General features: G+C 34.4%; 1 protein-coding gene across 1 annotated transcript in view; it reads left to right on the forward strand.

Moving 5' to 3' along the window:
• The window catches only part of LOC149085335 (uncharacterized), a 111,873-nt gene that overhangs the window by 77,241 nt on the left and 18,878 nt on the right, over nucleotides 1–15,754 (forward strand). The window contains exons 17-19 of the mRNA XM_089233297.1: nucleotides 2,291–2,494; nucleotides 8,289–8,357; nucleotides 10,443–10,687. Coding sequence (XP_089089423.1) covers nucleotides 2,291–2,494; nucleotides 8,289–8,357; nucleotides 10,443–10,687 — 518 coding nt within the window. The remainder of the gene's footprint in view (nucleotides 1–2,290; nucleotides 2,495–8,288; nucleotides 8,358–10,442; nucleotides 10,688–15,754) is intronic.

A 15,754-nucleotide genomic window follows, 5' to 3' on the forward strand; every position in this document is an offset into this window, starting at 1 on the left:
TCTCTAGAACTCATCTAGATACTTGGGCAGCTGGATAAAGCATTCATTTGGCAGCCCTCTCTCCTTTGCAATGTTAATAAGCACTCACCCGCCTCGCTTGCTCACACTTAGTTGTGGGTCAGATCATATTGAGCAGACATACACTTTTGGTACATTTTTAAAACATTTCTTATGAAGACTTAGTAGTTCTTGATAATTTAAATTTTTGTTGATATCGCAAAATTGATACAAACAGAAAATCTGTGTCCATATTCGTAATCATCCAAAAAAAAATCTTCTTCCAACTGCTGGGCTCTTATCCATGTACTTATTTTTTATTATCGCATTTGAAATAAACATTAGCCATCTTAGTACCCTGGAGGAGTTCAGTAGCTTCTTAAACCATTCCGAGGACAAAAATTCTCAACCAACTACAGATATTAATGGTGTAATAACATAAGAAGCATCAGAAAAATTGATTTATTGATATCACATTTACATGAAAATTTATCATCGGTAGATGCACTTGTGATCTGAGGTTTTGGATTTTCAGTGAAAAGTTGTTTATATAATCTAGATGGATTTGATCTATTTGCATGTTGTAGATAATATAACTCAGGTGTTGTTGTGGTATATACTCATAAATCACATTTTCAAGATTAAATTATGGATCCTTCCTTTCAGCAGAGGTAATAGTTTTACACCATCTTCCATTAAATTTAAATGTCATCTGTCTCTACAGATCTCATTTATTTACAGTCAACTTTTTGTCAATGAATTAAATCAATTTTTACAGAGCTTTACAGACTTCAGTTAAATGTCTTGCACTGAAAGAACATGTGTTCTGATAACATAGACTCCTTTTTCTTTCTTTTTTTTTTAATGTATTCTAAATTAGCTGAATCTTTCATTTTACATGAAATGGTTCAATAACATTCAGAAAGAAGTGGTGGTACATCTGGAAAAAAAAAGCAGGAAAGGAAAGAAAAGTTTATAGGGCTCGAGTGACAGTAATTCTGATGATGATTGGGGGGGGGGGGTACTAAAAAGCCAATCTCTGAAAGTGCTAAAGAGCCAAAACCGAAGTTCACAACTTGGCTGTTTTATGTTGATGCATAAATCCATATCAACAAAAATAAATGTTTGTTAGCCGAGGCAGAAAAATATTCATTAGCCAAAAACTTAAAAAGCTGAGGCGTTCGTTAGCCAAGGTACCACTATATTTCCACCTTAAAAATTCCACTCGCCATGTCCGACATCTCTGCAAACTTATTTCAAACTTACATCCTTCCAGTTCTCTCCTATGCCTGTGAAATTTGGGATCCCTATACTGAAACCAATATAGAGAAGGTTGAATCTATTCAAAATAAATCCATCCATTTCATTTTAAACTGCTGATCTTCATCTTTTTCCATCACTGAGCTCAAGGGTCAACTTAATATCTTACCACTTACCTGTCATAGATATATTGCTCATCTAACCCTACTTTTCAAAATCCTCCATGACAAAAGTATTTTAGCAAATCCCCATATTTTAATCAAATCTTCACACTTTTCAGATAGGCTTAACCATTCCCAAAAGCTGAAACCCTTCCTTACATTCACTGATTCTTTAAAATTTAGTTTCTTCCCTTGAACTTTGATCAATTGGAACAACTTCCCATCAAATATAATATGATTTTAATACAATTTCTGATTTCATTTGTAGCATCAACAGTCACCTCTGTCAATTTTCATCACCGCATTCTCTTGTATAGGCTTTGGCCAAACAATATTGAATTAATAAATATAGACAAAAGTTAAATTTGTTGACAGTCCACCCACTTCATTTTTAACTGCTGATCTTCCTCCATTGCAGAGCGCAAGCTCCAACTCAATATTTATCCACTTACCTCTCATAGGCTTATCTCTTGATTAACTCTACTTTTCAAAATTTTCCAAGGCTTTTTAAATATAGACATTTCCCATATTCTAATGACCCTTTACATTTTTCCAATATACTTAACCATCCCCAAAAATTAAAACCCATTCTTGCATCTACAAACTGTTTAAAATCTAAAGTCTTTCCTCAAACTATAACCGATTGCAACAACCTCACATCCAATGTTTTTGATTGTACTACGATTTCCAATTTTAGTTGCAACATCGTTTCACCTTTGTCATATTTCATCATCACATTCTCTTGTACAGGCCTCGGCCAAGCAATATTGAATAAATATATAGATAAACATGTACTCAAAGTTGAGTGATTTGTTCAAGCAATTTTCTATGCAAAAAGTCTTATCAGTGAAAATATAACCACTTTTTTTTAGGATATTCTCCATGTAAATATAAGGGCTTGTATAATCAGCTTGAACACTAAAGTTAAAGCATTCATTAGTTCTTCAAAGAAATTGGATCCTGTTGATGCGAGAGATTGGAAACAAGAGCTTATGCCAACTATTAAAAAACTCCGCCATGCCATTTCACAGCTGGAAAGAACTGCTCGTTTAACATATAGCTATATATCCATGAGGGTAAGAGTCATTCATTTTCATTCTACATAAATGAAAATCAAAATTCTGAGCTTTAAAAAAGCTCGTATCATTTTAACTAAGCTTTTGTTTAACATTATTTTTGTGATCACAAACTTATGGTGTTGCTAGCAAAAATACCTTGTGTTGCAGAAGAAGTGATAAATACACAAAGTGTAATGGTTAGGGTATGTTTATAAACATATCTCCGCATCTTCATGGACTTCACTGTTCTTACCTCTATTCACAGCCTGTTTTCCATGGAATAAACAATTGACTACAGCATGACACAAAAGTTTAGACACTGATGCAAAAGTTCAAAAATTATCTTTCAAAAAAGTAGATAAGTTCAGCTTTTTGTTTTTTTCCAATCTAGAAATTTTTGTTTTTTTTCTGGTTATCAATTGAAAACTGGATGGAGAAACTCTTTTTGGCGATTTGGTCTTTCTCTGTCATTTAAGCATTTTTCTAATCGAGCTGTCTAGTTTCAAAATAGGATCTCAACACCCCACTTTTCACAAATTTTTCCAGAGAAACAAAAAACTAATTAATTGCATTATTTATAGAAGAATTTTTTTTACAAATTGTTACAAATAATTTACAAAAGTTAAAAATATCAGACAGACACAGGTCATGACAAAGTTTTAGCTCTATAAATATTACTTTCAGGGAAAAAACAATTCTCTTGGATCTATCTGGTTTTGCAACCAAGCTATGGGATCTATCTGGTTTTGAAACTGATTTCTTTACTTATTTGGTTTTGAAACTGGACAGCTCAATTGTTCTTTCTGTTTTGATAAATCTTGAACACTTTTCCATGATTTAATGGGCAAAAAGTCTGTAAAATCTTTAAAAATTCATAAAAACTGGAAAAATAACCAAAATAAAAAAACAGTTTGCAGGGTTAGCATCGTTAGGTCACTGGAATTTTTTTAAGATAGAAAAAAAATAGCCGATAGGTGGCGCTGACGTACACAAGTCAAAGAAAAGATACACAAATAACAAACAGAATGCCTCCAAATTGTTTATTATAGCAGTATGTGTTCCACATGACCACCACCACAGGGAATAACACATTGCGGGCAAGTCAAATCCAGCAACAGCAGAGTGCAGCAGGTCAACATATGCAGCGTTTATATGGTGCATTTCCTGGTTCATTATTATATTAACTTCAGTGTGATCATTGAATAGATGACAACAATGAAAGAAATTAGGCATTCATTAAATAATAAACATTTATTCCGTTAACTATTATAATTTAACACAAAAAGATTATCACAGTTAGTTTTTCTCTCAAAACATTTGAAACAGTAAAAGAACCTTCTCACCGCTTTGTCCAGAAATTCATGTGCTAGTCCAGGTCTCCCACAATCCCGTCCAGAATATCACATTTAAGTACCATGATCAGAGAAAACCCCGGAGCACAGTTTTCATAGGTTTGCGTTCTGAAGTGTCCGTTGAAACCACAGGCCAACCCTGCATAGGAGACAGCATGTGGCGAACGTTGAGAAAGGCCCAGAAGCAGCCGGTCTGGCTACCAATCAATCAACACAACTGATGAGACCATGACAACCTTTGATCATCACACGAGCACCAATGACGAAACGAGAGGTGCCGGAGCACTCCTTTCTGCAACTAATGCATTATTTTAACAGAGATCTCCTGGCATATGCCTCAACAGGGCGAGATGACTTAGAATAAGTAATTGTTTTGAAGACGCAGGAATCAGTCAGAAGTAACGAGCATTTCACTATGCATCTGGTATTTATAAGAGAGCATTCCCATAATGCCTCTTGACGGAACCAATCACAAAGACGAAGGTACGGCACTGAACTTGCATCTAATTTACATATCTTCACGAGAGAGAGAGAAAAGTAATATTGCACAAAAATATATCTTCGAATCTGACAACGTAAAATAAAGATGGCGGCCGAGATAGGCGACACATGATCTTGCCGATCGATCCCGGAAAAAAAATAAGGTGAAACAAATTAAAATATATATAAATGACTAGAATGAGGACTATTTCCTAAATGGGGGCCTCAATGGTAATGTTATACATATATATACATGGTTTACAACGGTGAATTTATTACGAGTGCAAGTTCTTATAACCGTCTCATTTGCATATTTCCACTGAAGTCACTCATACCAGCGCCATCTATCAGCTATTTTTTTAATTATCTTTTCCCTGTCTTAAAAAAAATTCCAGTGACCTAGCGATGCTAACCCTGCAAACCATTTTTTATTTCGGTTGTTTTTCCGGTTTTATTCATTTTTAAAGTTTCTACAGACTTTTTGCCCACCCTGTACTTAGATGTGCCACTAATATTTCCATCAAACTCGCAAAATTTAAAATGAACATTGAATATGCACTCGATCGTATAGCCATGTCCCATTCACACTAATTACTCTCAATCATAGCTACAAATCGAACCTGTGTGAATTACACAAATCAGTTTTTATTTCTTATTATCTTTAAAAAATAAGTTTCAAAACTGCTGGAGGTTTCAATGGACACAAGATATTCTAATAATAAACCAATTATTGCATTGTTTTTATAAATTTTATTTCAGAGAACCCAGTCATTCGCTGTTGAATTGTATTGAGCAGATTTGTTTCATAAATAAGCTCTCAATTTTCAGTTACGAATTAAAGAAGATTATTAAACATACTTTTTTTAAATAAAAAAGACTGGAAAGATAGTTCTAAAAATATGGTGACATACTGCCTATCCCCATCATTTTCCAGTATGCCACAAAATGCCCAGGAATACTGTAAGAAATTATATGTGTATTGAAATTGATGTAATTATGATTTTAAGGACCATTTTCTTTATTATATTAATAAGCATGTGAGATGATTCCATGTGACTAAATTATTGTAACTATGTATAATCGTTACACTTTTCCTACATTTTTAAATTGAGTCAGTGGATGCCCTGATTGCTTTGTATCACAAATATTTGAGTTTTTTTTCTCAGATAGTGATGATTAGCTGAAGTTGGTTTAGTGTGATTTTCCAATCTTTAGGCACCAATGCAAGCCATTTCCTGTTTTCGCAAGATTAGCAAAAGGCCTATAACCAGGGTTATTACTACTTATTTTCATTGATATAACTTTTTTTGTCTGATGAGCCAAATTGTAATTGAGTGGGAGGCTGACAGGCCTTGTGAATCAACTTTGTATTTTTGAAATTTTTTTACACTATAAAATTTGAAGAAAATATAATTTGACTTTTCAAAAATTGCTCGAGCCTGGAGACCAACCAAAATTCCTGCCCAGGTGTTCTATTAAAAAAGGATTAAAATACAGAAATAAAATGTTTCTGAAGTTATCCATGAAAATGGTGAAATTCACCTCATTTTTCTGCATTGAAATCTGACTGTTGTTTCTTATAATTTTTGCAAATTCTAAAACAATAGAACAGAGTTTTTAATTGAAAAAAGAACTGTTATGACTTGCTATTACTACTAAACCACACATGCCCCTTGTCCATATTCCTCTGCAGAATTTTTAATGAATTGGTACATTCTGGAATGTGGGTGTTATAAACCTAATGTGAAGTTTGTTTCTGTGTAGTGCTGGAATTAATTTTTCTAACTATGACTGAAGTGTGATGATTGAATAATTGTATCATTGCCTGTTGCTCTCTGTGGCGAGACTTTTTAACAGGTAAATCTGCCCGCATTTGCACCTCGAAGCTGGGAACCACAGAAAACTAACTTTAACTGACCACCACTGTAGCAATGGTGGGGTTCAAACCCGGATTCTTGCGATGTAAGTCTCATTATAACCACTTGACCACCACAGTGGCTGTCATGACTTGCTGTTTGATAACGCTCTGCCGAATGCCCTACCGAATGAGCAAGGCATTGGTTGCTCATGGCTCTATTTTTAATTTCCACCCTTTCACATGTTGCTTTGCCCACCACGCTATGATTTTATGCCCTACCGCTGAGTGAGCATACTAGACCTCAAAGCCAATGAATCCCCTTTGCTTAGAGCGTGTGTGTGCTGAATGGGGCTGTACATGGACAGCCAGACCTAACTCAAACCAAAGCTCACAATTTCTGACACTGCCACCAGATGGCAATTTATCTGAAAATGATGCCGCTCTCTGCTACGAAAGTTTTGACAGCAGTCCATGTTAGGTCCGGCTGTCCATGTACAGTCCTGTTCAGTGCACATGAGCTCCAAGGAAAGATTCAAATATTCCTTGCCTTTGTAGTCTAGGGCGTTTACCTGGAAAGTGAAAGGATGTGGGTTCAATTCCCTGCAAGGGCAGATGAATTTTTTCTCTTTCTTAAATATATATTTGCATCAGCCAGCTGTTAAAAAAACCTTCATATGGATAGCGGAGAGTGACATCATCCTCAGGTAAAACTAAACTGTCTCACGACAGTCCCGGCAGCAGATAAGCTTGAGCCGCCCCTTGGAGGGCGCAGTACTAATAAGATAATGCCTCATATGAGGCCTTTCAAAATATCTATAGTGAAGCACACTATAAAAAAAAGCTTCAAAACATCCTGTAGAGTAGAGAACACTGTCTGGGACAAAATTTTGCCTTCTTTTGTAAAAAAAGTAGTAAAAAGGTATTCATGCAGGATAGTTCAGACAAGTGGTTTTATGAATCTGGCTGGCTTTTTTTTTTATCACACAGGATTTCTGGCAGTTTCAAAAATTGCAGAAAATAAAATGGAATAACTCCTACCAACTGCATTTGGAACCCATTTCAAAAAACATTAGCTAGCAAAATTACTATAAATTAAATTCAATGAATTTGCCAAGACAATTGTAAACAATCATTTTCAGAATTTATAAATTAATTCATGATTGTAAGTAATTCATTAATCATCATAAGGAACTAAAAAGTTCATGATGATTAATAGATGACAAGTTTTCAAATTTATAAAAATCTGTTGGCTCACACTCGATAACTGTAGAGGAAAATAGACTTTTGCCAACTGGTTTTGGTTGTTGCCGAGGTGAAAAAGCCAGAAACGAGCTGTAATTACAGTTTACTGCGAATTATCATTAAAATATCCAGAACATGTGCACATGATGATGTGCGGGAAAGAAGATAAGTTTGTGAATTAGATAAATTCATAAACTTTAATGACTAATTACTTAATTAATTGACATTTTAATTAGCATCAGGATTCTTTGTGATTAATTAATGACAAGCTTTCAAATTTATGAAAATTATAGAAATCACATTTTTACTAATTTTCACAAATTTGAATGACTAATTAATTATCTTAATTAGCATCTGGATCATTGTGATTAATAAATGACAAGTTTTCAAATTTATGAAAATTAGAAAATTCACATTTTTACTAATTTCCCTGAAAGTTGGTAAATGTCAACATTTACCGAAGTTCTTGTTAAAAGTCTGAAATGTATACGTTTACAAGCGTTTTTCGGGCTTTTACCACTCTTCAAGCTTTTACTGTAACATATAGATAAAATAATTTACATCATGATAATTTCAATATCAAATTCATTTTTCTTTCAAATGTCATTCTTTAAAAATTTGGACATAACAAATGCACAAAGTTCCATTCTGTCATTGCATAAGTGAGCAAAGACCTCACTTATTTAATATATTTTATGATTATTTTAATAAAATACATTTCAAATTTTGTTTATTAACAAGCAAACAATTTGAAAATATTGATTTTTTTGTATTTTATTTTAAACACATTATTTATTAACAATTGACACTGTCAAATTTTTAAGAATCTGTATGTGTGCAAAACTGTTTCACAGCTTCAAATTAATTTTTGACTTCCTAGGAGTCTGATGTTTCACTTGATGATAATCAAGAGGTGCGGCACCGACGAGATATAGTTTTTTCTCAAGCTGTAAGAAATTTTTTCATATTAATAGTTATAATCATATTATGCTGTGAAAATTAGAATTAGGAGACAGCTGGTGATATGCCAAAAAAAACATTGTGGACGGTCAGTGACAGACATGAAGATGACGTAAGCAGCACTTTGGTAGTAGAATCATGAGAGCAGTCATAGTTGAATGTATTATTGGTAAGGCAAAAGATTTAAATGCATTTGATCATGGGAAAATTGTTGAGGCCAGACGTATGTGCCACTCCATAGGTGGATACAGGAGTGGTGACCTCCCCATGAAATGTTTTTATCATTGGCATGGGTGGGAGGGTGAAGGAGGACATTCCTCCCTCACTCACTATGCATGCTCTCACGATCTTCCCCCCCCCCCTGTTTGAGGAGTCTATATCCACTTATGGGTCACTCCATATTGGAAGGCATGCAGGCATGGGAATTTTCACGACACTGCATGAAAGGTCTATTGTTACTGATTCCAGTAAAAGAATCCCTGCCAGGGTCAACTGTCATGGACAGCAGTGTGTGGATGTGTGGTAGGGTTACCAGATTTGATAACTGAGAAAGGAGGATTCTTGCACATGCCTCCTTGGTAATGTTACTTTTCCTGATTTCCACAACAGATATCGCCACTATACCAACAAAAAAAAATCTGTCACCACAATAATTTTTCCTAACTAAACTAGAACCACTAAAAAAGGAAAAAATATCAAATATCGCGTGATACCCTCGCTTTTAATGAATTAATTGTTCGCACATTCTGGTCAGTTTTATGACTTTGCCTAGAGCTTTTTTTGCCAGAAGCGATTTTACCACAGCATTGAGTGTTGTTTCCTACTTTTTGAATTTCTGAATGGAATGTCCCTTTCCACTTTAGTGTACAGATGTGGCATTAGATGTTGGTAAGCAAACAATGGTATTCTTAAAATGGTTGTTGTGATTTTGTTGTTCCAGAGCAAAAATTTTCCTTTTTTTTTTCAGGCTAGCTTTTTCATGTTATCCTGGAGCAAGTTGGGCCATGGTTAGAATAGCACCTATCTTGCTTAGAGGCAACTTGGGTCTTGTATTCTGGGAATTTTAACGGTGATTAGTTAAAGCGTGCATGTAAAGATGCAAGAGAAAAAAACAAACAATATATTATGTTTCAGAGTGAAACAAAAAATTTCCCCGGAAGAAAAAGAATTCTGAAAACCCGAAAAGGTGGACAACAGGGTGAATTTTCTAAAACCTAGGAGGATGCTTGAAATGATATCAAAAAGAAGGATGTCTGGTAACCTTGATGTGTAGGGACAATATTGGCTAGCCCACATTGTAACATTGATAGATAGAGACATGCCACAGTGCAACAAATCACTCTACTGTTTAACATTTGTGCACCAAAACGTGTTAGCAGCTACACCATCCAGAACCATCTCCTTGCTATTAGGTACAGAAGCCATTGTTCTATGAGAGTATCTTTGCTGACTGCACATAACAAGGTGCTACAATAAGCCTGGGCATGGAAATATTGCCACTGGACCCTAAAGACATGAAAAAAAGTTGCCTGGGTGGATGAGTTAAAATTGATGTTGGTACATGCCGCTGGCAAAGTACAAGTGTAACGCAAATCTCATGAAGCGATGGAACCCTTATGCTTTCAGGGTACCCTTCAAGCTGGTGGAGTGGATATTCTCATCGAGGGACTGTTTCATGAGTACAGCACCATCTATCAAAGTTTTTTGGTTTTTCCCTCACCAAACAAAATTCCATTGCTTCATGAGTATTCATGCAACTTTTATAGTGATTCTGACTAGTGATTCTTACTTTATTGCATTATGAAATCGCAACTTCAATTATAATCACCCTGTATAATAAGGAATGGATACTGAAAAATCTAAACTTTTTACCTTCCCCCTCTAGTTCTGTTTGTTGTCTTTTTCTTCCCCCATTTATACTTTATTTTCAATGAACAAGCATGGAAATTCAATGCTTGTGCCATCCAAAAAATTACTTTTTTTTTAAATTTCATTTTTATTTCTAACATTTTTAATATTCATTTATTTTCAACATTTTTAATAAATTTTCGTATTATATATATTATACACACAGTTGACAGCTTTGGTTACTGGACTTATGACCAGACTGTGGTGCCAGAATCCTGATGCTATATTCATTCACATATTGCGAACAGTTGGTGTTTTTGCACATTTTGAAGGACTACTCAGTTGCTATGGAGAGGAAACTGGATGTATCGAAGATATGATAGTTGGTGTTGATGATCTTCGTAGAGTATTTTTCTCAATAGAACCCTGTGGTTCCTCGCAAAATCCACAGCCTAGGATTGTTGGGAGTAGGTGTGTATCTCTTGAACTTTCTATCATAATTGAAGCAAAATAAAATTTTAATGCACAAAGCTAGTTTCTAAAACTTATTCTGATTATTTGGGATAACTGTCATTAATACAATTGAATAATCTACGTTTGGATATACCCAAAATTCCAAAACGAACACGGCTATACGCATTTCGGAACTATATGAAGTTCCTTCCTCAGTAGCAGAAACAAAGAAGAAAGAAAATATTGAGAAACTCCTCATAGCGGGAGTTACTCGCTGTTGTAGACAAGAGTCAAATTCAAAATGAACCGCAACAAAAGAGTAGAGTAAGAGGACGGAAAAAAGAAAAATGACGGAGCCAATCACAACCGAGAACATGATAGTGATGCTGATAGAGAAGAATAATTATTGTAGAAACTGTTGCCAGATTTTTGAGAAGGGTGGTGTGCTAGATAGGTCATTGACCAACTGGTTTGTGTTTTTGTTGATGTGGAATGATTCGAAGGAATCCAAGTCAGACGGTGAGGGACATTTATGGATGATTTGCAGAAGAGAAGTCAAATTTATGGTCAAAGGACCAGCAGTGTTGGGCTATGGATGAGCGGTTAAAGTCTTGGTTTCTTACGTATCTTTTATGCTCATTTAAACAGTATTTTAGGGCACGTTTAGTTTGGCCTATAATGATAATCTGCATTGCCATGAAATGCTGTAGATGCCCCAGTTGTTGAGTGTGTCAATGGGATCTTTTAGTTAAGAGAAACAAAGTTTATTGACGGGGATGAAAACCAAAGAAAAATTGTATTTTCGAAGGATTTTAGCGATGCGTTGGCTGGTTTTTGGGAAGAAAGGCAAAATGATCAAGTTTTTGTGTTCAGGTTTAGGCTTGGTTTTGGAACTGTTTTTAATCAGTTTGCTGTGTGGATTATCCAAACATCGATTATTCAATTGTATTAGCAAACCCAAAAGGTAATTCATTTCTATAACTCATTGTATGAGCTTTAAGTTTTTTCTTCATAAAGTGGTATAAATTTGCATTGAACATTGAAGGAATGGGAACACCACACTTCACATCTCAGAGAGATATCAAAGCGTTTCCAAAGCATGGGTGTATCCATAAATTTATTGATTTATATGAAAATGGCAAACAAAGTTGTTTCATGTCATATACACAATGAGAAATCTGGAATAAAAATTGTAATTAAACATTATCCACAGTTAATCAGTCCGTAATCATACCATTGTCCTTGTGTATATAATCGCATAAAAGTCTTGTCTTGTATATGATAGGTATTAATTTACACAAGAAGCGATAAATTCTAAGTTAAACTAATTATAGTTATGTCAAGTTATAGTTGATTCTTTATAAATATGTTATTAAAGTTTGCATGAAATGCAACTAGTGCTACTGTAAAACAAAAAAATGTAAGGGGGATCAGTGAAAGAGTATTCCATAACAAATTGGCATCTAAATTGACTATGAAAATGTCTCAAGTTTTCACAGCATGGAAAATGTCTGTTTCAAGGTATAAATGGTCACAGGCAGGTCCTCAAATATATTTTAAAATGCAAAATCTTGAGGCCATAACAGGCCAATCACCCCATGAAGAGGTTGAAAAAAAATCAGATAAAAATATGTATGTATGCCGAAGGTAAAGGTATGGAACCTAGGACACTTCCTTTAAGGACATCACTTGTGACACCGATATAATCAGAAAATTCTCTGTTCAACATGACCCACTGCGACCTATCATATAACTACGAATCTATTCAATTTAACAAGCTGCTTAATCCCAATCCTGTGTAAATACTTTCTCAGTTTACCATTCTGGACCTGATTAAATGCTTTTTGAGAATCCAGATCGACTAAGTCGTCAGTTTTGCCTCTCCCTAAAGCTTAAGTCACATGATCATGAAAGCAAAGCAGGTTGGTTGCACAAAACTTTCCTTTCCCAAATTCATGCTGTTTATTGAACAGTATGTTATTCTCCTCCATTTACTTAACCAGTAGTAGTCTAATGATAATTTCTGGTATTTTCAAACCTGCTAGGCAATATTTAGAGATTGTATGATTGTATCTCTACTACCTTTTTGAAATCGGAACCCATTCAGCAAGTTTCCAATCTTGAGGGATGATACTCTCAGCGAGTACCAGAACTAGAGGGAGGCAAAGGGCGCAATTACCCCCAGTGGCAAAATTTAGGGGGGCAGCAAATTTAAGGCTGGGACAAAAATCCCATTATATAAAATCATTGCATTTTAGTGATGGGGATGACAAAGTCATGTTTACACCTCCCATAAAAATCCTAGTTACTACTCTACCCTGAGTAACCAAGAGATATTGCGAATAACTGAGGCTAAACTTGTCATGATGCTTTTGTGGTCACTGCTAAAAAGAGTGCAATCACACTGGGCTGAAGAAAAAGTGCTTGTTTTTTCTCTTTCTAATATTTTCATCGATTCCAAAATAAGTGGCAGCAGACAAGCTAACTGCTGAGAAGTGCAGAAATAGCTGTAGAATGAAAGTGATTTCAATGCAGTGTTATCCCTCATTATATCTACCATGTCAGGAGACAGAGAAAAAGTATGATATTTGAGGGATGAAGAAATGTGACTTCATCTAGTTTCAAATGCTAAATTTTCAACAACTGATCCAATAAAAAGCAGAGAAATCCCCAAATGTGTGTTATAACAAGCTGTTGTGTAACTATTCACTAGAGGCAGCTACTTATGAAATTTTACTGTAACATATTTTAAATTTAACATGATAACACCTATAAAGTTTTCTGAGTTAGTGGCTGTATCAGTGAGATCATTCAATAATCAGGTGTTATATTTAATTTTGATGAAGAATATGTCTTACCTTCACCACCTGTCCTAATTTGGGAATGTCACAAAAAACTTCATAACTACAAATGTACATGAATGAATGATATTATTATTAAAAAAAATTCATTCATCTGTTAAATGTTCACTGAATATACTGTGCAAAAAGCAGGAGAGCTTTTGTAAATGAAAAAGCAAAGGTGAGCCATTGTGTTTTTATTATAAAAAGAATCAAAAATTAAATTTCAACGAATTTTTTGCAATTTAATTTTTTAATGCAAAGGTTTAAATTTTCTTTCCTAGTCATAATATACTTTTTTTTTGTGAGCATTTTAGTGAAAATTTTATTTGAATGTATTGCAAATCTGCAAAGTTATGATATATTTTCGCAAATAATATTGCTTGAATGGGGTTAGCCTAAGAGACGTCATTTGTGAGGTTAGAAAACTTTTTTTTTTCTCAAAAAGTTTTCGAGATATGTACCTAAAGTTTTGCATGGTCAACAATGATAGTAGAAGTAATAAACAAAAAATAATAATTGGAATCTGGGATGATGGGTTGCATTTCAGTATCTAGTTGAATGATTTCAAATCGTAGCGATCCAGTCTTATTTCGATGAATTTTGTGTTGCGAGCCAGAATAAATATATTAACGGTCAAAAAACCATTATTTTTTTCTCCTGTATTGTACTTTAAAATAAAATTTAAAATAAAAGTTGTTTTGGTAACTGCTGTGCCTCTGGTCTGAAAATATGTTAGAAAAATTGTATTTTTTCTAACGAAAAATTCCACAAAAACAAAGTTGGCAGCTATGCATTAGAGCAGCGGTTCTCAACCTTTTTTGACTCGTGGAGCCGTTTTCAGTATATAATTTTTATGGCGGAGCCCTTTTTGACTCGAGGAGCCCTTTTTTGTACATAATTTTTATGGCAGAACCGTGTAGGCCTCTCTTATTTACTTTTCTATCAAATTTACTGATTCATTTTATTTTCCTTGAGTCGATGCGGAGCCTCTGGGAGTTGCACAGGGAGCCCTTGGGGCTCCGCAGAGCACCGGTTGAGAACCGCTTCATTAGAGCATTTGATTACAGTAGAATTAAGCAATCCGTGACTACTCATTTCAATGCAATATTCCATGACAATGGATTTAGATATCCCTATGATATTTGTCTAGGGTTGTGTTTTACTGGTAAATACAATTTGCCTCTGTCTATTGATGAATTAATATGCAGAGTTACTGTTTTTGATTAACAAATAATAGTTAATGATTATTTAATCAATAAGTGAAAATAGCTTGTTTGTGGCCAAGGTTTTTTTTGGTTAAAAACCTGGTTTATACACTACTAGTCTGTTCTTTTACTAATAAGTATCAGTTTATGAATATGACATATGCAGTTAATCCTGTTTATAATGTTCCCACTTTGAACGTTTTTCTGTGCAACTAATTTTTGTGGGCTCAACTGCAACCAATTCTTATTAAGATTACTCGTTTAAAGCTTAATCCCACTTATAAAGTTTTTTTTCATGACAGTTTTTGAAAACATTAAAAGCTTGATCCACTGTTTAGCTGATAATTATAAGAAAAATTTAAAAAAAACTTTTGTCTTAATTAGAAAAGGAAAATGAGAATTGTAGAAACCAAACTGTTGCAATGTAGAAAAAAAACATGAGCAATGCTTTTGTTTTCATCAGCAGCAGACTTTGAATTAGGTCTGTGTAAAAACCTTTCTTTATTTTTTGCCCCAATCTTTGTATGTATAAATTCTTAGAATTTGTATATTATACAGCTATATTATTTTTGTTATATAGAGAGGCCATATACTATTTCTATGCAATGAGACAGTGTCTTTATGACAAGAAACTTAGAATAATAATATGATGAAATGGGTATAGATACTTTAATGTGCATGCTAGTAAGTACAGGGTGACTATATATAATTAAAGTTCCCATACTTTATTTTAGTTTAGTTTTTCTCAAAAACTACTCATCTGAACGCAGCCAAATTTTCTATCTTAATGAGACCATGAGAGAAAAAGATTTAGGCAATAAAAAAAATAGCTAAATTTTTGGCCACCAGGTGAAAAGTGGCGCCATCAGTATATACTGGTGGGTGCTACTTTGATCTGAGCATTGTCAGCATACTGAAACTACTCAGACCTATATAGTGCCCATTCTAGTAGACATATTCAGGGCCCCCACTCGTCCTACTTTTCCTACTTTTTGGTAAAATGTCCTACTTTCTCGGTTTTGTCCTACTTTTCCTAC

The sequence above is a fragment of the Pholcus phalangioides genome, unplaced genomic scaffold (assembly GCF_987345545.1).
Source record: "Pholcus phalangioides strain wild (caught in Gottingen) unplaced genomic scaffold, Ppha-v1.0 ptg000007l_1, whole genome shotgun sequence".
Taxonomy (NCBI): Eukaryota; Metazoa; Arthropoda; class Arachnida; order Araneae; family Pholcidae; genus Pholcus; species Pholcus phalangioides.